At 49.4% G+C, this 25,786-nt stretch overlaps 2 protein-coding genes across 5 annotated transcripts in view; both read right to left on the bottom strand.

The window, feature by feature from the left end:
- Nucleotides 1-8,464: 8,464 nt before the first annotated feature.
- Nucleotides 8,465-15,190, bottom strand: KIAA1161 (KIAA1161 ortholog). 3 transcript variants are annotated; one of them, XM_008590851.1, is made up of 3 exons: nt 15,117-15,190; nt 14,333-14,476; nt 8,465-11,980 (listed from the first exon to the last, which is right to left on the bottom strand). In XM_008590851.1, the coding sequence occupies exon 3, from the start codon at nt 11,906-11,908 to the stop codon at nt 9,764-9,766; it is 2,145 nt and encodes a 714-aa protein (XP_008589073.1). In that variant the 5' UTR covers nt 11,909-11,980; nt 14,333-14,476; nt 15,117-15,190; the 3' UTR covers nt 8,465-9,763. The 3 variants fall into 3 exon arrangements, with proteins under 3 accessions (XP_008589073.1, XP_008589064.1, XP_008589055.1); XM_008590842.1 differs by lacking the exons at nt 14,333-14,476; nt 15,117-15,190 and adding an exon at nt 12,151-13,439; XM_008590833.1 differs by lacking the exons at nt 14,333-14,476; nt 15,117-15,190 and adding an exon at nt 13,289-13,439 and having other exon boundaries at nt 8,465-12,494.
- Nucleotides 15,191-16,417: 1,227 nt separating this feature from the next.
- LOC103606223 (chromosome unknown open reading frame, human C9orf24) overlaps nt 16,418-25,786 on the bottom strand; it is a 25,956-nt gene continuing 16,587 nt past the window's right edge. The window contains exons 2-7 of one of the 2 annotated variants that reach the window (XM_008590823.1): nt 22,376-22,520; nt 19,980-20,089; nt 18,920-18,995; nt 18,456-18,685; nt 16,998-17,084; nt 16,418-16,580 (exon numbers count right to left, since the gene is read on the bottom strand). In XM_008590823.1, the coding sequence (XP_008589045.1) occupies nt 16,998-17,084; nt 18,456-18,685; nt 18,920-18,995; nt 19,980-20,089; nt 22,376-22,520 (648 nt within the window). In that variant the 3' untranslated portion in view covers nt 16,418-16,580. Of the gene's footprint in view, nt 16,581-16,997; nt 17,085-18,450; nt 18,686-18,919; nt 18,996-19,979; nt 20,090-22,375; nt 22,521-25,786 lie in introns of both variants that reach the window. The other variant, XM_008590818.1, reaches the window with a different exon arrangement.

Below are 25,786 nucleotides of genomic sequence, written 5' to 3'. Positions count from 1 at the left end.
TAACTTTTGAAATTGGAAAGTGTGAATCCTCCAACTTTGTTCATCTTTTTCAAGATTGCTTTGACAGGCCGGCCCATGGCTCACTCGGTAGAGTGCGGTGCTGATAACACCAAGGCCACGGGTTCGGATCCCATATAGGGATGGCCGGTTTGCTCACTGGCTGAGCGTGGTGCTGACAACACCAAGTCAAGGGTTGAGATCCCCTTACCGGTCATCTTTACAAAAAAAAAGATTGCTTTTACTATTCTGGGTCCCTAGAATTTCCTTATGAATTTTAGCATTGTCAAGGGTTTGGATCCCAGTACTGGCCAGCTGCCAAAAAAACAAAAACAGAAAAAGAATTTTAGCATCAGTTTGTTAATTTCTACAAAGAACTCAGCTGGGATTTTGATAGGTATTGTATTGAATCTGTAGATCAATTTAGTGAGAGTTACCATCTTAGCAATAGTAAGTCTTCCCATCTATAACCATGTTTTTCCATTTATTTAGGTTGTCTTTAATTTCTTTCAACAATGTTTGTAGTTTTCAGCATATAGTCTTACAATTCTTTTAAGTTTATTCCTAAGTATTTTATTCTTGTTGATGCTGTTGTAAATGGAATTACTTTCTTCATTTCATTTTTGATTTATTCATTGCTAGTGTATAGAAATACAACTGACTTTTATGTATTGATCTTTTTTCTTGTAACAACACTGAGCTTGTTTATTAGTTCTAATAGCTTTGTTGTGGATTCCTTAGTACTTTTTAAGTGCAACATTATGTCATGTGCAAATAGAGATAGTTTTACTTCTTCCTTTCCAATCTGGGTGTCTTTTATGTCTTTTTCTTGCTTAATTGCCCTGGCTAGTATCACCATTACAACCTTGAATAAAAATGATGGGAGTAGACATCCTTATCTTGTTCCTGATCTTAGAGGGAAAGCTTTCAGTCTTTAACCATTAAGTATGATGTTAACTGTGGGTTTTTGTAGATGCCCTCTATCAGGTTGTGGAAGTCCCTTTTATTCCCAGTTTGTTGAGTGTTTTTATCATGAAAAGATTTTGGAATTTGTCAAAAAAAAATTTTTGGTGGGCCGGCCCGGTGGCGCACTGGATAGTGCGCCGCTTGGGAAGTGCAGCGGCGCTCCCGCCCGAGGGTTCGGATCCCACATACAGACTGGTTCCCGCTCACTGGCTGAGCGAGGCACGGGAGCAACGCCAAGGGTTGCGATCCCGTTGCCGGTCCCGGTCCGGTATGGGGGCGACACTGAGGGTTGCGATCCGTTGCCGGACACGGAAAAAGACAAAAAAAAAAAAAAAAATTTTTGGCATCTGAGATGATCATGTGGTTTTTGGGTTTTTTTCATATGGTTTATATGAGGTGTTACACTGACTGATTTGGGGGTGTCAAATCAACCTTGTGTTCCTGGGATAAAACCCACCTGGTCTTGGTGTATAATCCTTTTTATATGCCACTGGATTCAATGTGCTAGTATTTTATTGAGGATGTTTACACATATATTCATAAAGGGTATTAGTCTGTAGCTTTCTTTTCTTCTAATATCTTTGGTTTTGATTATCAGGGTAATACTGACCTCATAGAATGAGTTGGGAAGCATTCCCTCCTCTTCTATATTTTGGAAGAGTTTGTGAAGTATTAGTGTAATTTTTCTTTAAACATTGATTGACTTCACCAATAAAGCCATCTTGTCTTTCTTTGTGGGATTTTAAAAATTAATAATTTAATCTGTTTACTACATCTGTTCAGTTTTCTATTCCTTCTTCAGTCAGTTTCAGTAGTTTTTGCCTTTCTAGGAATATGTTCATTTCATCTATTTTATCTAATTTGTTGGCATATAGTTGTTCATAGCATTGCCTTATAATTTTTTTTTTAATTTCTGTAAGGTCAGTAGTAATGTCCTCTCTTTTGTTCCCAATTTTAGTAATTTTAGTCTTCTCTCTCTTTTTTCATTAGTCAGTATAGCTAAAGATCTGTCAATTTTGTTAATATTTTCAAAGAACCAAGTTTTGGTTTTATTGATTTTCCCTATTGTTTTTCTACTTTTTATTTTACTTATTTCCACTCTAGTCTTTATTATTTCCTTCCTTCTGCTTGTTTTGGGTTTACTTTGCTCTTCTCTTCCTAGTTTCTTAAGGTGGAAGTTTAGGTTATTGATTTGAAATCTTTCTGTTTTTGTTGTTTGGTTTAGATTCTTATTTTTTTCCCATCCTGTCCAACTAAAACTTTGTACCCTTTGACCAACATCTCCCCATCCCTTCCCTGCACCCCTCCCTCCTGCACCCGGCCCCTGGCAACCACCATTCTACTCTCTGCTTCTACGAATTTGATTTTTAGATTCTGCATACAAGTGAGATCATATGGTATTTATCTTTCTGTGCCTGGTTTATTTCACTTAGTTTAATGTCCTCCAGGTTCATCCATGTTGTTGCAGATGACTGGATTTCCTTCTTTTAAAGGTCTGAATAGTATTCCATTGTATATACATGCCACATTTTCTTTATCCATTCATTCACTGATGAACACAGGTTGATTCCATAACTTTGCTATTGTGAATAATGCTTCAATAAAAATGGGATTGCAGACATCTCTTCAACATACTGATTTCATTTCCTTTGGATACATATCCAGAAGTGGAGTTGCTGGATCATCTGGTAGTTCTATTTTTAATTTTTTGAGGAACTTCCATACTATTTTCCATAATGACTTTCTTCTTTTATAATGTAGTTGTTTACAGCTATAGATATCCCTCTAAGTACTGCATTTACCGCCTCCCATAAATTTTAGTATGTTATGTTTTCATTTTAATTCATCTCAAAGTATTTTCTAATGTCCCTCATGATTTATTCTTTGCCCATTGCTTATTCAGGAGTATGTTGTTTAAATTCCACATATTTGTTCATTTCCTCAATTTCCTTCTGTTATTGATTTCTAATTTCATTCCACTGTCACCAGGAAATATACTTTGTATGCTTTGTATGATTTCAGCCCTTCAAAATGTTTGGAGACCTGTTTTATGGCATAACAGATTGTTTATCTTGGAGAATGTTCCATGTGCTCTTGAAAAGAATGTATATTCTGTTGTTGTTCATGGAGTATACTATAAATGTCTGTTGGGTCTAGTTGGTTTGTATTGCTATAGTCTTCTATTTCCTTGTTGATCTTCTATCTAATTGTTCTATGCATTATTGAAAGTGGAGGTATTGAAATATCCAGCTATTATTGTTGGATTGTGTTTCTCCCTTCAATTCTCACAGTTTTTGCTCCGTTTTTGCTCCATTTTTTGGCTTTTTGTTTCACCCAACTTTTATGCTAAAACTAGAGTTAGACTAAATCATAATTGATAATAAAGTTTACTAAAAGTGAGTCAAATTGTATATGTGTTTAAACTTTTAAAAATCTTGTACATCGCTTAACAGAAAATAATGTATTTATTTATTTATTCTTTTTTTTCCTTTCTTTTTTTTTTTAAAGAATGATGGGTAAGAGGATCTTAACCCTTGACTTGGTGTTGTCAGCACCATGATCTCCCAAGTGAGCCAACCGGCCATCCCTATATGGGATCCGAACCCATGGGCCTTGGTGTTGTCAGCACCACACTCTCCCAAGTGAGCCACGGGCCAGCCCCTCAGAAAATAATTTATTTTGTGCATTTGATTTTTCTAAAGAAACTTACTTGTACAAAAAGCACAATTTAGTAGCAGTGTGTTTTAACATATAGTCTAAGTTTCCCTGCCTCTGAACAGAAATCATATAGGGGCCGGCCCGTGGTTCACTCGGGAGAGTGTGGTGCTGACAACACCAAGCCAAGGGTTGAGATTCCCTTACCGGTCATCTTTAAAAAAAAAAAGAAAGAAAGAAATCATAAAGGCCTAGTCTGGCTTCTGTGCTATGCTCAGAGGATATAGGGCCCAGGCAGAATCATCAGTGGTCAGGATCAGGGCTCAACTTGGCATCCCGGGTGATTACGTTTGGGAAGCTAAGTGGTATAGCTGAGAGTGGAGTTCAAGCGTAGCACAATTAAGATGCCAATTGTGGGTACTGGGGAGGGAAGAGGGACCAAGTATCCTAAGTGGAACAGATGATATCTCTGGGCCTGAAAGAACTGGGCCCAACCAAGTTCTGGGTCCCAAGGACTGGAGGGTTTAGAAAGTGACCAATATCTTTTGCAATATCTCAGGTACAGAAATAAACGTGTGGAGATGAATTATATACCTTCTCTGGCCTCCATGGGGTGGCTGAGTGATGGGGGACGCAATTGGGTAAATATTGTGGGAGGCAGTGAAGGTGGGCAGTATCTCCTTTTTGTTTGTTTGTTTTTTGCAGCTGGCCAGTATGGGAATCCATACCTACGACCTTGGTGTTATAAGACTGTGCTCTAACCAACTGAGGTAACTGACCAGCCCACCCTCCTTGTTTTTGGATGAAGGGGCCGAGACCTCAATTTCCCCTTCAATGTGAGGCCTTCAAAGCCTAGAATATCTCTTCCTAGAAGTTTTCCCTGATAATCACCCATCCTATTTTCCCATCCACACGCAAAGAGGCTCCTCCTAGAGTGCCACCTGTTTTCCCCACTATCACCTCCACCACACATGGTAAAGAAGCATTTAACGGACTTATCCCCACCAGGGTGGTATTAAGTTTTCCTCTCCTAGGGGCATTTAATAGAGGTTCTAGAAAACCCAATGCCCTCTTGACGTTAAAGAAATGATTTACACCTTCACAGAAGGCACTTGTTTGTTGAATTGAAGACCTAAAGGAATGAAGTTATAGTGGCAGTTATACTGGTAGAATTTCAACTGGAATTCCGGTGCAGGTATGGGACCCCAGATGAAGCCCCCATGTTTGGGCAGTGGAGGCTGACCCCTCCAACCATCTAGCTTTTGGCCCAACCAGTCCTTTCTTTTCTAGAAGAGGGCTGGAGGGCTGTGCCAGCATTCCCATTGCTGCCCTTTGAGGCTGTGCGATAGGCGTTCAGTGAGACCTGCTCTCTGCCTTTCCCTCAACCACCTCCCACCCCACATCCTGCTCAGAATTGTGTAATAGGAAATTCTCAGTTGGATTCCCTGAGGAGGGAAAAGGGGGCCCAGGAGGGGAAAACAGCACAAGGATACAGAGCACAAGAAGCACAACCTCTTTCTGTTCACTAAACTGAGAGCTCCCAGGAATGGGGCCTCCTCTTCTGTCTTTTTCCCATACCTCCCTCAAACCCACCCCAAGCCAAACTCACGGCTTGCCACAAAAGGACAAGTATTTTCCCCTCTCTCAAGCTGCTGGAAAGATCCTTGGGCGTGATTAAGTGAGTAGTCTTAAGATAAAAAACAGGCTGTTCCTTGGGAGCTGGGGTATGTGCAGGAGAGGGTAGGGTGTCAGCAGAAGCCCCACTGAATCGAACAATGGCAGGAAAGGAAACCACTCAAGGCTGAGTCCAGGCAGACCTCTCCTGGCAGGGATGGTTGCACAGCTGTTCCCAGAACAGAAGGTAGTATTTCTTCAAATGCTTTTCAAAATATGCTTGTGTGTATATGTCAGAGAGAAACAGAGACAGAGATGTGAGAGGGATCCAGATCTGAGAGGCCTTGAACACCAGAGCTTGGATTTTTTTCTAGCAGGATTTCAGAAAGATTTCCTTGGCTGCTGTGTGGATTGGATGTCCAAGAGTGGAAAGTTAGGAGGCCATTGCAATGGTCCAGGCTGGAACTGATAAGGTCTGATTGGGGGTAATAACTAGGGGCTGCAGAGGTCAACATTGGCCTTGGATGCAGGGAGGGGTGAAGGGACCAGGGTATTTGGTGAAGGGAACCAGTCCCTGAGAGACATTTTACCCAGATCTGGGAGAGCAATGGCAAAAACTCTCCCAGAAAACCCACATCTTGGGCTCAGAGAGGTCTTGGCTAGGGCTCAGCTCCTTAATATGGTGTTGGAAGGGAAATTGAGGCAGACTTTCAGGAACACAAGGTCACAGAATGGGAGTCTAGGCCACAGTCCTAGGTTTTCTGCAGTGGTCACTCAGTCAGATTCTATTACCTCTGGAGAAGGAAGTTCCCCATTCCTGCATGTCACCACCAGCAGCCTTGGGGTACAGGGGAGACCAATGAGAAATTCTGGACATGACAAGGGTGCTGGAAGCTCCATGGAGGAGGGTCAGGTCTCCCAGATCCAGATGTGCAGAGAGAAGGATAAACTTGGACTGCACAAGAGGTGCTGGCAGGGATGGGGGACTGGTCAAGGATGGAAGGGGCCAGAGTTCCTGCTACCCTGAGGAATACGGATAGCGGCATCTTTAGCTGAGTTCCCTTCTGTCTCCCTATCTCTAAGACCAGCTCCTTCTCATGGATCCTGACATTTCAGCACCACCACCCCTGCTCCCAATTTCTTGAATCCCTCTTTTTTTTATTGGTGTCAACAGGGTTAAGGGGAACACTTCTGGGCCGGCCCGTGGCTCACTCGGGAGAGTGCGGTGCTGATAACACCAAGGCCCTGGGTTCGGATCCCATATAGGGATGGCCGGTTTGCCCACTGGCTGAGCGTGGTGCTGACAACACCAAGTCAAGGGTTAAGATCCCCTTACCGGTCATCTTTTTTTTTAAAAAAAGGGGGGGAACACTTCTTGGCTTTGAATCAGGCATTGGGTGGCAGCTTCAGAGATGCCCATTTCAGCTAGCTCCCATCCTTGGAGGTACACAGGCAGGGCTGGGCAATGCTGTTGAAAGGTGGGTGAATGCTGGTTCTGAGATTCTATGTCTCTGGAAACAGGATACCAGAGTTCTAGCCCACGCTTGGTCACTCACTTTCTGTGTGACCTCAGGCCAATGCCCTCCTCTCTCAGAGCTTCAGTTTGTTCATCTGCACTTTAATGAAATCAATAGCAGAGGCCAGACTACAAAGCAGATCCCAAGCCAAGGGCTGTTTGCTAGAATTTGGCCAGACAGGGGTATCCCTTTGTCTTTGCCCAACATACAGTGAGTGCTCAGTGGACATGACATGCAGTGTGTCCCCTCCCCACTCAGACTATAAGACACCTCTGCCTGCCCTCAATGCATGTCTAAGGATACTCCTCCTCCGCCAGAGTACCCTCACGCATTATTTTCTTCCTCCCCATGCCATCTCAGACAGCACACACTGCTTGGTGTAGGAATGTCCGATGGAACTTTCTGCAGCCATGGAAATGTTCTATAATCTGCACTGTTCAGTATGTTAGCCACTGAACATTTGAAATGTGGCTAGTGTGCATAAAGAACTAAATTTTAATTATTATTATTATTATTTTTTTTATTTATTTATTTTTTAAAGATGACCGGTAAGGGGATCTTAACCCTTGACTTGGTGTTGTCAGCACCACGCTCAGCCAGTGAGCGAACCGGCCATCCCTATATGGGATCCGAACCCGGGGCCTTGGTGTTATCAGCACCGCACTCTCCCGAGTGAGCCACGCGGGCCGGCCCCTAAATTTTAATTTTTAATTACTTTAAAAATTAAATTTAAAAAGCCATCTGTGGCTACTGGCTACCATATTGGACAGTACAGGTTCCAGCCAGAGTTTTTCATCTTTGTTTCTGTTTTATAATAACTAATAAGGGTTACCATTTATTGAGCATATACTTTTTGCCAATTTTTGCATAAGTGTTTTATAGATACATCTCAATGAATCCTAGAAATCCCATTTTAAAGACGAAGGGACCAAGGTTAGGTAAACTGGATTCAGGTTGCATAGAAAGCTGGAGTGCCATTCAAGTATGAGTCATGCTCTCCAGCCATTTAAGTAACTTTCTAGGATCCAGCTGGTGTCCTCCTTCTAAACTCACTCCACAGCACATGGCTGGGTGCCAGGGTCTGGAAGGGCTCGTCAGTGAGTATGCATTTGTAGATAGAAGGCACTCTTGACAAAAAGGAGAAACTAACTTTATTCACTCTCCATCTTCTCAGGACCCAGGAATCCTGGCTCCCGACATCCTTCCTTCAGGTATCTCTCCCCTTGCCTTTATCCTGGACCACATTGTCCTTTGAGCCACAGACTTGGAGCTCAGCTGGGTGCTGCATGCAGAAGCCTGGGGAGGGGGTGTTGCAGGTAGGCCCAGAGGAAGCCAGTTGGGGTGGGAGCTGGGGTCTGGAAGAATCCTTGTTTTTAAGCAAGAAAACAAGAAATAGGATTATAATAGCTATCTTTTATTGAGCACCTACTTTGTGCCAGGCACTTTACATACCTCTGTGCTTATAATTCTCACAACAACCTAGGAGGTAGGTATTATTACCACCATTTTATGTATGAGGAAACCAAGGCTCAGCAAGGTCAAGCAGCTTGTTCAAGTTCACAAAGCTGGTAAATGAATAATAGAATTGGCACTCAAGATGGACATCTGTGAAGTCCCCAAAGCTTTCATCAGACATTTTTCATACTGAGAAAATAAAGGGGGTAGACAGGTGGGCATAGGGATGCATTCACTAAGGTGTTGGGGACTGGTTCTGCTGTTAGAGCTGTTGAGGCTCCCCTCTCTAGCAAGCCACTCCTTCCAGAGTCAGCTGCAAAGTCAGGAGAAACTCACTCTGGTTGAGGTTGCTCTTCCTAGAAAGGGAGAATGGCGGAGATGAAAGACCTTACCCTGTATGTGTATTGGCAAGTGTCAGCATGTGTGTGTAGCCATGTGTGGAAGCATGCCACCACCAGAATAAAAACATCACTCCCTTCTAGGCTACACCCCTGCCACGTGTGCAGGGAGTGAGGCAGCAGAGGAATCTTGAAAGGGCTGTTTATTTCCTACCAGAGTTCCAGGGAAACCACCTGGGGCAGGGGGTGGCTCAACAGTCAGAGCTTCAAAATTTGCTCCCTGCTGCCTTCCCGAAGGTTTATACAGCCTCAGGGATGTTGTGTCCATGCATTCCGTAGATCAGGGACCCATGGTGCAACACCACCCTCCTCTCCCCCCGCAATCTCTCTCTGTCTCTGTCTCTGTCTCTGTCTCTCTCTCACACACACACACACACACACACACACACACACACACACACACACACACACACACAGGTTCTTCAGTTAAGGCACCAAGTCTGGCCTATACGGCCCTGCAAGTCTGTGCCCATCAGTCACATCTAGCCCAGGGCTGAGCCCATGTGTGTAATAGACGAGTCAGTGCAGCGTTAGAGGAATCTTAAGAAATAGGGGACAAGGATGATGGCTCCATGCTAAGCCCAGTCCTCCTGTTCCCTGGGAGGGGACCTCCTGCCTCCTGGTCAGTTGGCCAAACACCTCTATCCCTTCTTCCCAGTGGGAGTGGGACCAGGTCAGCCACAGTTCATGCCAGTGCTGGCACTTCAGGGCCTGGCTTCCAACACCAAGAATATACACTTTCTAAGTGTGGTGGGGGCTATTTTGGGACGTTAAAGAAGACCAAGTTCCCATCTCAGAAGAATAAAGATGGCCACAAAGGCCAGGATGGAGAGAGAGGTTTCTCTTTGTGCTTTTAAAACCCAACCATGTATAACAGGAAGAGAAATGGGCTTTTCCTCTGAGCTCTCTTGCCCCCACTCCAGGGCAGAAGTTTTTGAAAACTGGAGTGAGTGTGGAGAGGAAAGGGGGCTGTAAGGCTGTGCCCTGGAGCGGAGGTTGCTTCAGCGCACCTTCCCCAGGCCCCACCCACAGCAGCTGGCTCCAGCACCCATTTAATGGGTAGGGACTTCCTGGGGGTACACGGTGCAGGTGTGATGGAGGGTTAAAGGTCTGCATGAAGTATGGGGTTACGGCTGTGAGGTTCCTGGGTCCTGGGCTGGGTCAGGACGCCCAGGTAAAGTAAGCGATCTCGTCCAGGTCGACCGGGTAATCGGTAAGCAGCACAGGCGTCTTGTCGAAAAGCTCGCCCTTGTAGCTGCGCCACTTGCCGGCTGGCAGGTAGACGTCGCGCTCCTGCTTACCCGGCTCCAGCACTGGTGCCACAAGCAGCGTGTCCCCAATAAGGAACTGCGAATCGATGCGATGAGCCGCCTCATCGCCGGGTGCTATCCACCAAAGGGGGCGCACAATGGGGTCGCCTGTGTCGGTGATCTCACCGGCCAGCTCAAGCAATAGCGGCGCCACAAGTGAGGCCCGCAGAGCGGCGAACTTGTGCGCAATGGCCACCACTTCCGCATCGTATCTCCAGGGCGGGATTGAGAACTGCATGGCTGGCATGAAGGCGGCCACCTCCAGCCAGCGCACATAGAGCTCGCGCTCGGGCACGTCGCCGCCGCCCGCCATGCGCTCGGGCACCGCGTTGCCGCCCACCATATCCGGCAGGATGAACGGGTAGCCCAGCATACTGACGGTGAGCACCGCGGGGATGAGCGAGCGCAGCCCCAGATCGTAGCCCCACACCGAGTCGCGGTCCACCAGGCGGAAGAAGCACGAGATGTTCTGTGACTGGTAGCCCACGCGGACCTCGGCCAGCGAGAAGAACGGCAGCGCCATCTCAGTGTAGCGCCGGCTCCACACGCTGGGGTCGGGCAGCGGCTTGTAGGTGCTGAAGTCCCGCGGTAGGTAGCTGACCTCGCCCGCGTCGAACTTGAAGGAGGCCACGGCATAGCGAGAGCGCAGCCGCCGCAGGTGTCCCTGGAACCAGTCTCGGGCCTCCGGGCGCGTGAAGTCGAGCACCGCACCGATGCCATTCCACCAGCGCACTAGCGCTGGCAGCCGGCCCGTGGGTTCGCGCACAAAGAGCTCGCGCTCCACGCCCTCGCCGAAGCGCGACGAGTTGTAGTTGACGAACGGGTGGACCCAGAGCGTGACGCGGAAGCCGGCATCACGCAGGCGGTGGAACATGTCACTGGCGTTGGGGAACTTGGCCTCGTCGAAGTCGAAGTCTCCGTAGGCGGGCGTGTACATGTCGTCGATTTCCAGGTGGCTGCTGTTGAAGCGGTGCTGACGGATCTGCTGGGCGAAAAGCAGCACTTTCTCTTGGTCCACAGCGCGCCCGTACAGAGCCCATGTGGACCAGATGGGGTCTCTGAAGGCCTCGGGCGCTGGCACCCTCGAGGGCTTGTTAAAGTAGCGCCGCACCATGTACTTGTGGATGGAGGTGACGTCTGAGCCGACGCATACGCGGTAGCTGAGCTCGGGCGCTGCGGCGCGGCCAGCGGGTGGCTTGTACGGCGTGTCGTGGTAGCGCGCCTGCAGTCGCAGAGACAGCTCCGTGCTGTTCCAGCCCAGGTGGAAGGGCACTGAGTCGTTGACTTTAATCGCAGCGGCGCGCGACGATAGCCAGTAACGCTCGAGGATACCCCCGAATGCGGCGTCGGAGGAGTAGACGTCGCTGGTGACGAATGGCTGTGGCTCCTGGTGGCCGTCCAGGCGGATTGGCCAGTGTTGCGTCCTCATCTCGGCGCCTCCAAACCAGTGCGCCAGAGTGTCGCCCAGGAACATGGCGTGCTCCACGGCACGCCCCGGCGCCGCCTCCTCCCAGCGCACGCGGTAGCACATGACTGTGTCCTTGGGACGCACCGTCTGGATGAAGAAGTGCAGTGCGCGCCCATCGGCCGTGCGCGAGCAGCCAAGTAGGGCGCCGTCGCGGCTGCAGGAGTCGAGGTCCAGCGCACCGGAGCGGAAGGCCAAGCGGAAGACCTGCTCGCCCTTCTGGTTGCGGATGGAGAACCCGCCGCGGTTGAGGTCCAGCAGCTCCGCGCGCAGGCGTTCCGCCTTGCGTAGGGAGGCGCTGTAGTAGCACCAGGCAACGACCGCGGCCAGCACCAGCAGCAGCCCCAGCACCGCGGAGCCCAGCAGCGGCTTCAGCTCTTTGGACTGCTTGGGCTTGGAGGGAGAGAAGTTGTCTGGCAGGAAGGTGTACATGGCTGCGGTTGCGACAGCCTCAAGGTTCTTAGGGCCTGTGTGGCAACTAGGGCGGCGGCGGGGGTAGGCCTGGCTCTTCTCCTCAGGGTTCTTGGGCATCAGTCCCCGGCTAAGGAAGGAACGGAGAATCGGGCCACCCGACCAAGCCCATCTGAACCTGGCTTGCCCGGTCTGAAATGGGGAGAGAGAGAGGGAACTGAGCTTTCTCATTCCATACATAGTATTTCTGTTTGCTGCAGTAAGATAGAGGTGTATAGTTTGGGGAGGTGTATAATGGGACCTAAGGGCTTGATGAGTGGCAAAGATGAGACTCCTACCAGGACAGTCTGTCTGTGCCTTACCCGCCCTTTCTCATGGACTCCAATGCTTGCCAGAATTAATCAGGACTCTGAATGGTGGAGAAACAAACCCAAAGAGGGACAGGGAGTGTCCAAGATCACGATAAGTCAGGCCTTGCTGGATCACACATGGGGCAGTTGGAGCTGGAGAGAAGGTGAGAGAACTGGAGAGGGCCTGGTCTCCTAGAGGTATGGCCACAGTGAGAGAGGGAGGATGGTCCAGTCAGGCCTAGAGACTTTTAACAGGGCAGTAGGGTGGCTTCCCTGTCCCCAGAGATGGAGAGGAGAGAGGAAGGGGGTACAGCTCAGGCATGGAATTTGATCTTAAGTCAGAAGCCAGATGAAACCTGGAGATTAAAGAAGCCAACCAAAGCCAGACTCAGTCCCAGGCCCTGGTTGGGAGGGAGGTAGGATTGGGTTCAGACATTAGGGCTGGGGTCAGGAGCCCTGGTATGGGGGCCATGGGCTTCTTAGATGTCCCCCACTTTGCCCTCAAACTCTATCCTGCTCTAAGCTATCAATCACCAAGTCCATTTACCTACCCTACTTCCTGCTCTGCTCCCAGCACCACATCTGTGGGCCAGCTGTCTCCTAGCTCTGTCTCTACCACTTACCCATTGTCCTGCTGCCCCTGCCCTAGTTTGGGCAGTGTCGCTTCTGCTTCTGTCCTGTATTATTGAAACACTTACCCAGTAGGCCTTTCTGGCCCCACTTCTTTCCCTCCGGTGCCTTCCGCTCACAGCAACCATAGAGGTTTTTTTAAAGCACTTATCAAACCGTGTCTATCACTAGCTTTGAGAGCTGCTCACGACCCCCATGATGAAATTCAGAAGTGTAATCTTTGCAATCAAGGCTGGAGGCATGCTGTGTTCTCAGCTACCATTCTGATTCCATTTCTAGCCAGGCCTATCTTGTGACTACCAATCTCATTTCTTCCCCAACCTAAATCCTTCAGGCCACCTACTTCAGGAGATTTCACCCACCCAGCTTGGGCCATACCTCTTCTCCACCTATCAGGTCTTCAGGGATCAGACACCCACCACTGCACACATGAACTCTCACACATTGTATGCTAAACATCCAGGCACGACTAGGGAAACATAACCTTGGGGGAAGGTGTGTACTGCTCAAGGTCACTGACCCTTTCTGTCTCAGCCTTCAGGGCAGAGTCCAATGAAGAAATAGCACCAGCCAGATGTACACACAGGCATACACACCGCCAGCCAGCCAGTGACACAACTGCTCCAGCTTGGGAGAAGAAGAGAGGAAGACTGGCAGTGATTAGCCTCTTCCCAGATGCCAATGTATGTTCTAAGTCCCCAGCAGCTTCCAACTACTCAGGTTCTTCACCTCCCACACCTCCCTCATGCAGAGACTGTCAAGAATGCCAGGTGCAGGTCAGAATTTTGATCCTAGATTTCAGTACACAGCTCCCTGCCCCCAGCTTCTCCCTCAAGGTGCTAGCTCAGGGCCTCATTCCCAGTGCCCCCCCCCCCCCAACTCCCTTAGCTAGTCTGGAACAACTTCTTATTCCCTTCCTCTCAGCCAACACAACCTAACCTTCCTGTAGATACAGGTTAGAAAAGCCCTCCTGGAAAACACAGGCAGTGGCCTTTTCCTAATGCCCTCAAGCTCAGTAGAACCCAAAGAAGACCTTAAGGCAGCTCAGGTCCTCCTTGCTGTATGTTTATATTCATTCATTCAAGGCAACCAAGGCCTCATTCTGGGCTCCAAGGGAATAGAGAGAGTCCAGTCCAGATCTAAATAAAACAGGGACGCCCTCATCCTCAAAACTTTCCTATTATCAGCCTAACTCATGACCCCTGGAGGCATGAAGAGGCCACCAGGGTAGCCTCAAAAGCCATTTCTAACACTGGGGTTCTGAGAATCTTAATTTTCTAGGGTTCCAAGGTTTTTTGATGCAGGACAGGAGCCCACAGGTCTGGGCACCCATTCTGTTCATGCACCTGCTGGTCTCCCAAATGCTACCACAGCTTCCAACCCTAACAACAATGTGGAGCAGCAGACATAGCTACAGTGCCCATTTAACAGATGAAGAAACAATGGCCCAAACAGAAAAAGGAACTTATCTGAAGTCACCCTGGTAGCAAGGTTGCCTGGATCCAAAATCCTGACTAAACACTCCACAGCATAAGTTTCAGGAGATGAGAGATAATGGTCTGACCTGGCTGCCCGAATGCAGCAGCAGAAAGGAGCTATGTGGCTGATAGGGTGGGACAGGCTTCCATCAGATGGTTGTGGACATGGTCAAGCCTGTCTTTCCAAGAGCTGGTCCTGCTGTTTGCTCCAGGCAGACCAGGAAGAACTCCTAGGGGTGGAAAAGTGGCAACTTTAATGGCATCTGGTACCGGGGCTGTGGGGGAGGAACTTTGTGGTTCCGATGTTAGCAGTGGCGCTAGAGACCCCTGTAATCTGCCGCCTCCAGCGTCTGGTCAACCACAGGCTAACGCTAGCAGATGGGGACTGCGGGGTGGACCCCATGGGCTCTGTTCCTGCCGAGCCTCTCCTCACTCTACACTCAACCTCTGACTTGGCTGCCAGCCCCCAGTCTGGTCTGAGGGGGAGCGACCGGTCCGGTTCAACTGAGGGGAGACAATTCTAAGCAGAGTCGTTTGTCTGACACAGTTCCCAGGGGGATGGAAATGTCAAAGGCAACTCGATCCGGCCCGTCTCCCTCCCCTGCCGGGTGACGGGATCTGCAGGGATCGAGTGACTGCGCCTACACAGCCCGGAATACTCCACACCCACCCTCCGCTCCTCGCCCTACAGCTGCACAGTCCGAAGAGGCAGACTGAGGTCAAAGAACCTGTCGCCCGCTGGAAACTGCGGGCCCGAGGAGGGGCCCAGGTGTTCAGGCTCGCTCCACTCAATCGGGAGGAGCGAAGGTTCAGGAATCGTGTTCCCTCAGCATGCCCCCCTCCCCAGGTCCTCCCATTGGGCTCACTCACGGCAGTGACGGCCCAGCAGAAGCGGGGGTGACGGGAGCCTCCCGCAGATCCCCTCCGTGTTAGCAGGAGTTGAGCGCCTAGGCGCCGCGCGGGGCGCTGCCTGGCTCCACACAGCGGAGGCCCTCCCTCGGCCCCGCCCTCGGGCTGCTCGGCCACGCCCCAGCCGTCCAGTCTCGCTCCGGGCTTCTGAGTCCAGCCCCGCCCCTGGCGCTCGACCCCTCCTCCGTGTCGTCACGCGGGCCTGAGGTCCCGCCCTTACCCCCCACCTTCTTCCCAAGGCTCTCGGCACAGCCTCCGGCATCTCAGGCCCGCCACTTGTCACTTGCCTCCTGGCTCCGCCTTCCACCTGCGGGCCCGCCCCTGCTGGGCCACCGCTAACCCGCAAGCCGGCGGGGCTCGGTCTTGGGCCTGTTGGGAAATGTAGTTCTTGGAGAAGGGAGCAGTCTCTGAATCTTGGGATTATTGCACCTTCAGGCTAGGTTTGGGATGTGTAGGAGAGAGCCACAGGGTAAAGGGGCAAGGCTGGCCTTTGGAATTCCCTTTCCTCCAGGTTTGGGCAGAGGAAGGTCGTGTCGGCATAACGCTCTCACGAGCCTTTAGTTTTCTCATATGGAAAAGGAATTGCGGAATTCCGGGAGGAGCTCAGAGTCCAGTGCAAGGCGATTCCAATCAAAGGCCCCACGGAGGTAATAAGCTCCAACCAGTCGGTAGTTCCAACCAGCCTGGAGGCCCAAGCAGTCAGTTCCCGTCGACCAGACCAGCGGTGTCCGGTGTCCGAGGCCAGGGACTGAGAAGACCGGTTTCCGCTGGGTCCTTTTAACGCCCCTTCCCCCCAGCCCCAACCTACATTTATAGAGTCCAGCGTCTCCGCGTAGTGACAGCCTTTAGTTAGAATGTCCGTGCCGCGGGAGCTGGGCGTGCCCCACTGTATCCCTTCCCCCGGGGGCGGGGTGTTGTGTAAGACTGAAGTTTCATTTCTTTGATGAAGAAAGGAAAATACTGAAGATCCCAGAGATTCCAGAACACCCCACCCCTTGCTTCCTGAGGGGCAGAGAAACAGGGCTTTGTTTTGCAATTTGAAATTTCTTTTCTTTTCTTTCTTTTTTTTTTTTTAAAAGATGACTGGTAAGGGGATCTCAACTCTTGGCTTGGTGTTATCAGCACCACGCTCACCCGGTGAGCTAACCGGCCATCCCTATACGGGATCCGAACCCGTGGCCTTGGTGTTGTCAGCACCGCACTCTCCCGAGTGAGCCACGGGCCGGCCCAAATCTTAATGGGCAAGGACACAGGAGGCAGCCTTTGGGGGTGAAGAGTTTATTTACTGTTCCGCCCCCTTGGTCTGGCCAGCCCAGGCTCTACCAGCAACGGTACTCGGGATAAGTCTCGGACACAAACTCAGGGTGGACGACATAGTTGTTTCTCTGAGGACCACCGGACTTCTTGAAGTGACTTGTGTCCCATCTGTGGGAAGAGATGAGTCAACCATTTTGGACCCTAAAACGTCAAAGTGAACATCGGACTCCGATACTCAATGCCAACCTTATCCCAACATTTTGCCGCTAACGCTGACCTTCTGACCTCAGGTTATACCGTTAAATTTCTTATACCCAATACCGCTTCCTAACATTGACTTCTTTTCTTTACTTCAAGCCCTGAACCCAACGCCCTTGACTCTAAGCCCAGTGATAACCTGTAACCCTTCAAACCCGGCCTCCTTGCCTTCTCAGAGGGTCCTCCATCCATTTCCTTGCCATCTTTGACTTCCCCATAGTACTAGCTCCCCCTGGTGGCATCTTCCGGTCAATGCCTCGCAGCGGACAGTCCCCACTCCAACTGTGCCCCCCAGCCCGCCCCCCGCCGCGTGTGCGCCCGACTTACCTAAGGTTCGGATACGGGGAGTATGACGGCGGGGGAGTCGTAACTGCACATTGCATTCCGGGCCGGTGCTCGTAGGGCGACACACTCCTGAAGGAGAAAGCGGTGGGCAGGGAGGGGTCGGGCCTTTTGGTATCCTCCTATTCCGCAATCCAGATTAAGCGTCTGGGCGGTGCTTCAGGCATCAGTCCCATGGCTTGGAGATCCTCCCCTCCGTCCTTGCCCTTCAAGACCCCACTGCGGTACCGCCTCCAGGAAGCCCCTGGAAGTCCCCTCCCTACTAAGGCCTCGTTTCTGCTGCCCAGGGCGGGAGGTGGAGAACACTGTATTCTGGGAGGGTGGGGCTCCGGTCGTTGAGGACCTGGTAGCCCCGGATCCCCGCCGTGGGACAGCAATTTCTCCAGCACTATGGACAGGTAACGTTTCTTTTTTTTTTTTTTAAAAAGATGACCGGTAAGGGGATCTCAACCCTTGGCTTGGTGTTGTCAGCACCATGCTCAGCCAGTGAGCGAAGCGGCCATCCCTATATAGGATCCGAACCCATGGCCTTGGTGTTATCAGCACCGCACTCTACCAAGTGAGCCACGGGCCGGCCTGGACAGGTAACGTTTCTGAGCCTCCTAAAGGCTCAGGCACTTTCCCACTCCCCTATGCCTTTGTGAAGGAGAACACCCAGTCTCGAACAATGAATCAGGCTCTCTAGGCCTGGGGAGGGGCGGGAGATCGCCATGGACCCCCTCTGCACAGCTCTAGATTGCTGCAGATATGGGGGTTCTCCCACGCTCAGCCTGCCTTGTCTGCCGCTGGGTGCAGGACCAATGCTGAGCTGCAGCCTGGGCTCCGGCTGTGCGCTCGGGCCCCAGTGTCCTTAGCGGTAACACGCGAGGGTGTTTACCTCCGGAGGTGCTGTGGGGCTCTGAGGAGGCCAGGACCGCTCTGGTAAAGCGGTCACCATTCCCTTGCTTATTTAGCGCCTGGCAACGTCCCCACCCACTGCTGACGGTGTCCCGAGGCCCAGGAAGAAAGCACATTTTTCTGGGAACACATGGCACTCCGCAGGCTAGAACCTGCGTCTCCAGGGCCAAATGTCCAGGTAGGGGGACAGGACTGGTGGGTGTGGGAAGTGTGGGAAGAGGATGCGACTGATGTGTAGGGTTTTTTCCTCAGATCGCTCCTGCAGGACCTCCAGAGCATATACAACAGCTGGGCTGACCTTGAACTCAGTTTGGGAGTGACAGGGTCGGGGATTTGGAGTAACCTTCATGTCGGTTCTCCCGCCTTAGCTGTTCGGCCCGGCCCTGGGGCCCTGTAAGCGGGCACATCTGGGCTGGAGGCCGGCGGGGTGCTGGCATAGAGGCGGGGCAAGGCTAGAAGGGGGCGGGATGGAGCGCGCGTAGCCGGGTGGGGCGGGGCTCTGGGGGCGGGGCTCAGCCAAGGCAGGCGGAGCCCTGCGAACCTTACAGTCGGCAGCTCTGCGCACAGAGGCCGCAGGCGGCGTTCGGTGCAGGGCGCCCCGGTGGCGTGGTAGTCCATCCCGCGCAGACAGTAGTGGCGTCCTGAGCAAGCGCTTTCGTAACCCCGGAAGGGCAGGCGGCCCGGCAGCGGGTCTACGCATCCACATCGGTGCGCGATGTGCGGCAGCTGCTGGTTCCGTGACAGCGAGTTCAGCATGTTCACCACTACCTCGCGCTCTGCGAACGCAGGTCCCGAGTCCAGGAGACCCAAAGACAGAGTCACAGAGATAGGATGAGACAGGGTCAGAGACAGAGAGGGGCGGCGACCAAAACAGATAGAGACAGGGTTACACTCTTTCCAGGACCCTCGCTCTCAGCCCCGCATCCCAGTTCCCCATCCCACCCTCCTTCTGGCCTCCCCTTGCCCTCTCTCTACCCGTTCCTCTCCACTGCCCCACCACCTCCCTTTACCGTAGGCATTGAGCCGCTCCGGCTTTGGAGGGCACTCCAAAGGCATTCCTCGAACTACTGTCTCCATCCCGGCCTCCTGGAAGTGGCACACACACTACCTCAAGCTCTGACCTGGAAAAGTTGCTCCCTTTTGGGTGTCCTCCCAGAACACCAAACCTGTCCCCAGGCCGTGCCTTCTCCCGCCCCTCAGCAACTCCCCTACTCCCAAGGCTCTCAGTGTTTGGTTGTCGCCAGGCAACGCGTTTACTCCGCCTATGGGGGGACAGGTGGGGTGGGAAGGACTGTAGGTGGGCAGGGTTTGGTTCTGGGTCTCTGACAATCCTGCCTCAGCGTTTGCCTTTGATTTTATCCCTCTTCGTCTATCTGACTCTGTCTAGCTGTGTCTAGATGTCTCTCTAATAGGGAGTTTTCAATTTTGCCTGCCCATCAGAATCACCTGGGGAACTTGTGAAAAATTCCAATTCTTAAGGAAGTTTTAATTCAAAAGGGCAACCCAGGGTCGGCCAACAGCTTACAGCTTATCGATAAGAACCCCTGCTCTAGCCTTGGCTCCTCTCACATTCCCTCTGGCCTGGGGCTGTGGCTGGACTGCTCCATCACCTTGGAAGATCAAATTTGCGGTGCTACTGAGTAGCTTTGTTCTACCCTTGTGTCTTTGCTCACATTACAAAAGAGGGGAAGGTGGAGCAGGGAGACTCCATCACTGACTCCTTGGCCAGCCTCAGTGTCACAGGGGCCAGACGACCAGTTGGCAAGCCTCAGGAAGATAGCATGTCAAGGAATGCACCCAGCCTCCTCACCACAGAGCCTGATCAGAGTTTGGGACCCAGAGGACCTAGTCCCCAGAGATTGGGACCCAGGGACTAAGCATATCCCCACTCCTGGACTCCCTTTTCAGCTAAAAATATACAAATCCTAGTTTCACTGATGGGGAAGAGTCCTGGAGCCTTGTTGGTGGGAAATGGATGAGGAACTAATGAAGTAGTGGTCACTGTGGTTTGAGAGGTTGGGGGGTGGGGTGTCCCAGACCCCAGGCATCTGTTTTGGGCACAGTAGGTACCTTAGGCAGCCGGGGAAGATAGGTGGCATACTTGTTCCAGCAGGTGTTGTAAGGTCCTGTCCTCCACGTGCTGTATCGGTCACCCAGGTAGTTTGGGCTGCATCCGTCTGCTTGATCATAGGGGTGGAGACATCAGATCACATTACTCCTTACTCCATCCCAGGATCTGTGGCCCCCTAGATGTTTCTCTTCTGATCCCCAGCACAAAGCTGACCCTCACTGACCTCTCTCAGGCCAGATCCCAAGCCTAGCCTGACCCCACACTTGTCTTAGTTACTGAGATATAGCCCATGTCCCACCTAAGGTAAACTTCTGAGTGAGGTCTGGATCCATTGTGCTGATCACTTTTCATCCAAGAACTACTGTCTTTGAATCAGCCAACCTGGAAATGGGCTCTTCTCCCAATTCCTTCCTCTCTTTCACCTTCCACATCCAGCCTCCAAAGTTTGCCTTTTCTGCCTCCTTAAAATCACTTGAACCGGGCTGGCCTGTGGCTCACTCGGGAGAGTGTGGTGCTGATAACACCAAGGCCACGGGTTCGGATCCCATATAGGGATGGCCGGTTGGCTCACTGGGTGAGCGTGGTGCTGACAACACCAAGTCAAGGGTTAAGGTCCCCTTACCGATCATCTTAAAAAAAAAAAAAATCACTTGAACCTATCTCCTCTTCCAGTTCCCCACGATCTCACTCCCATTTCTCTGTGATTTCTTAACCAGGAGACAATATAATGTCATGGTTAATAGAACGAACTCTGCAGATAGACAGCTTGGGCTCAAATTTCAGTTCCGTCAATTATTAACTGTGTGTAAACTTGGCCAAGTTAATTAATTTTGGTATGTCTTTTTCCTCAACTTTATTATTATTTTTCTTTTCCTTTTTTTAAAAAAAAATTTGTTTCCTCAACTTTAAAAAGAGGGTAATAGTACTCTTTACCACATAGTGCTGTTGTGATGTTTAAATGAGTTAATGTGTGCAAAGCTCTTAGACGAATGCCTGGTTCATAAAAAGTTATCATGATTAGCGTACTGGTCTCCTTGCCTCATCTTTGAAATCCTATAATCCAGCCTTAACATAGAAACTGTGGTACTTTTTTACAAATTAAAAATTGACCAATATACTTCTCAACTTAAAACCCTTCAAAGTCTACCACCCACTCCCACCCCCAATCATTTAAGCCTGTCCTACAAGGCCCTCCACGATCCGTTCCCCCAACGCTCTGAAAGAAAACGTGTGAGATACATGGAAGAGCAGGTGTGTGAGAGGAGGGGGTGGGGTATTGGGATTTGGAGTTCTGGGTTGGTGGGCTGGACATACTAAGTTTGAGGTATTTGGGGACATCCAGGTAAAGATAACCATAACCAGATGAAGGAGAGTAGAATTCTGACGAGGTCAAGGCTGGAAATAAAGACTTGGAACTGTCGGTAATTAAAGCCATGAGTTAGATAAAATAGCCTCAGGGGAGGAGCAAGGAGAGAAGAGGGCTCAGGATAGCACCCTGAGGAACCCCACGTTTTCATAGTGAGTGCACAAGACACTCAGGAAAGTGAGGCATCAAAGATGCTGAGGGAGAAAGTAATTTCAAGAAGTAGAGCGTGGTCAGAAGAGTGAAATGCATAGTGTAAGTCTCATAAGGTAAAGACTGAAGAGTCCCATGGGTTTGGTAATTAGAAACACTTAAGGGCAATTTTAGTGTTTCAGTGTAGGAGATGCAGACTACATTCCCGACTTCAATTGGGAATTATCAACAAATACTTATGAGCCTGGTGCTGTGCTAGATGGAGAAGGCTCAGTTGTGAATAAGACAAGACTTTCTGCTCCTTTGGAATGTACGGGGAGACAAATCAAAAACACCTAGCCAAGTGAGAAAGAGAACTTCTCATAAGGTGTAGGAAGAGGTGAGGAAGTAGTGAGTATAGACTATGCTTCTGGGAGTCTTGTCCGTGAGGGAGAGGAGCAAGAGAGAAATTTTAGTCAGGAAGAAATTAGAAAAGGTTCTGGGGTGATGGAAAGAGGTCTGGTGGGGCAGAGGGATGCAGGAAGGATGGAGAGAGTGGAAGGAACAGGGCTGCTAAGAAGATGGGAGGAGATGGGAGGATTTGTCTGTACTCTTTCCATCTCTCTAGGGATGAAACTCAAGGCTCTTCCATGTCTTTTTTCACAGACGGGGAACTCCCAAAAGCCAGGGTTTGGATCATCTCCTCCATGGCCAGGGTCAAATCAGGTGGTTGGGAATCAGGCTGAAGTGGGGGTTGGTTAGGGAAGAAGCTTAGGTCATTGTGTGGTGATAAGGTTGATGTAGGATCAGGATGAAGGTCAGGATCCAAGTTGGGTTCAGGTTGAGAGTCACTGTTGGGTTACTTCTGGGGTCAGAGTTGGGTAAGGCGTGAGGCCCTACCTTCCTCTTGAGAGAGCCAGTACTTCTCAGGTAAGTAGGGGTGGCCCGGTATGGAGCCCTTATAGCTGTAGTCCTGTGTGGTGCATTTGACCATCTTCTGCAGGGCTTCAGGATCCACGTGGCGCTGTGCAATTTGAGTCAGACCCTGGGCAAGGGAGAGGGAAGAAGTGGCTAGGTGCATAAAGACCCCAGTCCTGGGTCTTGTTGGACCTAGTTCAATCCCCTCTTGAGAAAGTCAGCCCAGGTGGGTCTCCCAAGCCTTCTTCCTATGCCAGAGGGATACCCACGCCAGCCTTGCCCCTCTGCACAGTTTGAATCACCCTTTCCTCCTTTCTTTCCATCCAAGACTGGGGCTTGGAGCCAGGCCCTTGCCCTCAGCCAGAGTGGTTTTCTGGCTTTCTCATTTCTGTTATTTCCTGACTGGGAGTTCTTGAAGGTCAGAGCTGAGTGTTTCTGCTCTCTTTCTTTCAGACTGTGTGCTTCCTGGGAGCAGAGCCTGAATCTCCTCTACTAGAGCAACAGACCACTGGCCAATCTGGAGCCTCAGGAAAGGCTGGCTGCCTTGGGAGCTGGCTGCCTTATGCAGGTGTCTTGGTCAGGAACAGCTCTCTGGGAACTTGGTACCTTGAAGGAGCCAAAGGATGGGGCTGGAGGGGCACCTACTTTAAAATTTAATTCCCTGACTCTAGTTCTGCTGTGGCTCTGACCCTGACGCCAATGTTACCGTTGATCCTGACCCCCACTTTGCCCTGGTCCTCATCCTGACCTTTTTTCTGTTCTTGATTTAGGCGCTGGGACTCTCTGCTTCTTGGGGTTCACCTTATCTCATCCTATCATTCCTTGTTGGGCTAGGTCTGTGGAATCCCAGACCAAGGCCTTCTTTTGGTAACCCCTTGTCCTTAGCTGAGAGCAGAATACCAACTTAGTTGTGGGTCCACAGGTCTCTGCAGGCAGTGGTCTGAAAAGGCACCTGGGTCACAGGGGGTGGAACACTCAGTAAGGTCAGACACCAGAAAGGGCTTTCCCATATGGGCAGTGAGGTGCTGGGAAGGTGACTTACGATCTTAAGAGCAGATGCTTCTCTTGGTCAGGGCTGAGACTTTGTTGCTCTCAGTGCTCCAACCACTCTGAAAATCCCTCAGCTTAGGGGTTTCTGGGATCATCTGTGCCCAGCTGACATTTTGTTCTGTGGGGAGATCCTGCACAGTCACACTCCCATGTGGGTGGAGGGCAGAATATGAGAGATGTAGATGCAGGGCCCCGTGGCTTAGCACTTCCGTGAGCTTTACACACACACACACACCCCTATGCAACCAGATACACTTGTAGACACACACAAACAGATGTACACCCACACATACACAGTCACACACTAAACGGAGATGTAGATGCAGGGCCCCGTGGCTTAGCACTTCCGTGAGCTTTACACACACACACACACACACACCCCTATGCAACCAGATACACTCGTAGACACACACAAACAGATGTACACCCACACATACAGTCACACACTAAACACTCAGATACACGCATACTCACAAATACAAAAACAGTCATTTAGAAGGATTCAAAAGCATTATCGATTTTTCCATTAAAGGCTTTCCTCAGATGTCTGCAATCTGTGTTTGTTCATGTTCATGAATAGGAGATTTAAAAAAGCTTATCAGAGGCTTTGAGTTATGGGTGGACTTTGGCAACCATGGGAATCTCTGTAGGATGATCTAGGTGGACTATTTTTTGTAAACTCTCATCTCACTATCTGTAGGTCTTTCCTTTTGGGCTCATCAGATTCTTTAGAAGAGACTCCTTCAGTCTTTGGCTTGGGGTAATGACCTAACTGCCAGGGTTCTGAGAACCTAGTGCAGTGGAGGGCTGGGGGTTTTAGCATTCAGTATAAGGAGGTTCACATTTTTTTTTTCAGTATTGTATCCTGTCCTCAACTGGTATCCCCAGTCCTGAGATATTTGCCAAGAAATAAGCCTTTTGATTTTTGCAGAGAGAGGTGGGCAGTCACCCCATGGCATGGAATAGAAGAGGGAATTAGTAGGTTTAACTGCTTCTTTTTTTTTTTTTTTTTGGTGACTGGCAAGTGAGGGGATCTGAACCTTTGACCTTGGTGTTTTAACATCATGCTCTAACCAACTGAGCTAACCAGCCAGCTCCCTGGGTTTAATTGCTTCTTAAATGGCTTTCAAATAATTCTTGTTTTAGCCCTGGTATTGTCCCGTCTTCCGTTCCAGAGAAACCTAGGATTACCAACTCTTGAGACTTTTGGAAATTCTGCAGTATTAAGTTGAATTATGTTTTGGGTTTTCCATTGCTGGCTTTGGATTCAGCTTTCTCAGATCTGCTGAGTCAGTTATTACTTATCTATCATAATTGACAGCTCCCCCAATTTGGTTGCCATTGTTCCTTCTTTCTCAACATCCTTGCAAATCCATGTCTTAAATAACTATAGTTTTAGGAGGGTTTCAGGAAGGAGTCAAAACACATGTGTATTCAATTTTAAACTAGAGAATTATAGTTCTTTATATATTTCATGTAATAATCTTTTATCAGTAATATGTTGCAAATAACTTCTCTCAGTTTGTGGTTTCTATCTTTAATTTTCTTTACTGTGTCTTTTGGTGAGCTGAAGTTTCTAATTTTAACATAGTTGAATTTATTAATCTCTTCTTTTATGGTTAATTGCTTTTGTGACTTAACAAATCTATCTATACTCTCAGAAAATGGAGATAATGTCCTGTACAAGTATTTTCTTCTAAAAGCTACACAGTTTTACTTTCCATATTTAATCTGCCAGGAGTTGCTTTTTAGGTTTGATGTAAGTTAGGGATCAACTTTATTTTTATCTGTATAGATAACCAATTCTCCCATTGAGTAGTCTGTTTTTCCCCACAGATTTGTAATGCTGCCCTGAGCCTGATATATCTTTTTCCATAGCTTTATTTTCAACCATCTCTATTGTATATTGTTTCCATATATGTACAGGTATATTTCTGTTAAATTCTACTCCATAAGTCAATTTGTCTATCTCTGTATTAATACTATGCTTTTTGAACTTTGACAGCTTTGTAATAAATATTAATATCTGATTGGGCAATTCCCCTTCTTGTTCTGGTGTAGTTTAGCTAATTCTTGGGCCTTTGCTCTTCTCTAAATTTTTGAGACAGCTTGTCAAGTCCTTCGAAAAATCCTGTTGGGATTTTAATCAGAATTGCATTGAGTCTTTATGATAGTAATTCTTCCTATCCATAAACATGTTATATCTCTTCATTTATTTAAGTATTTTTTAAGGTATTCAATAAAGTTTTATATTATTCATATAGTTTTGTACACATTGTTAGATTTACTTTTACTTATGTTTATTTCTTTGTTGCCAGAATAAATGATACATAGTTTTAAAAT

This window comes from Galeopterus variegatus, unplaced genomic scaffold (assembly GCF_000696425.1).
Source record: "Galeopterus variegatus unplaced genomic scaffold, G_variegatus-3.0.2 Scaffold143, whole genome shotgun sequence".
In the NCBI taxonomy this organism is placed as follows: Eukaryota; Metazoa; Chordata; class Mammalia; order Dermoptera; family Cynocephalidae; genus Galeopterus; species Galeopterus variegatus.
The sequence above is the reverse complement of the archived record's forward strand: the minus strand, read 5'-3'. Positions and strand labels throughout refer to the sequence as shown.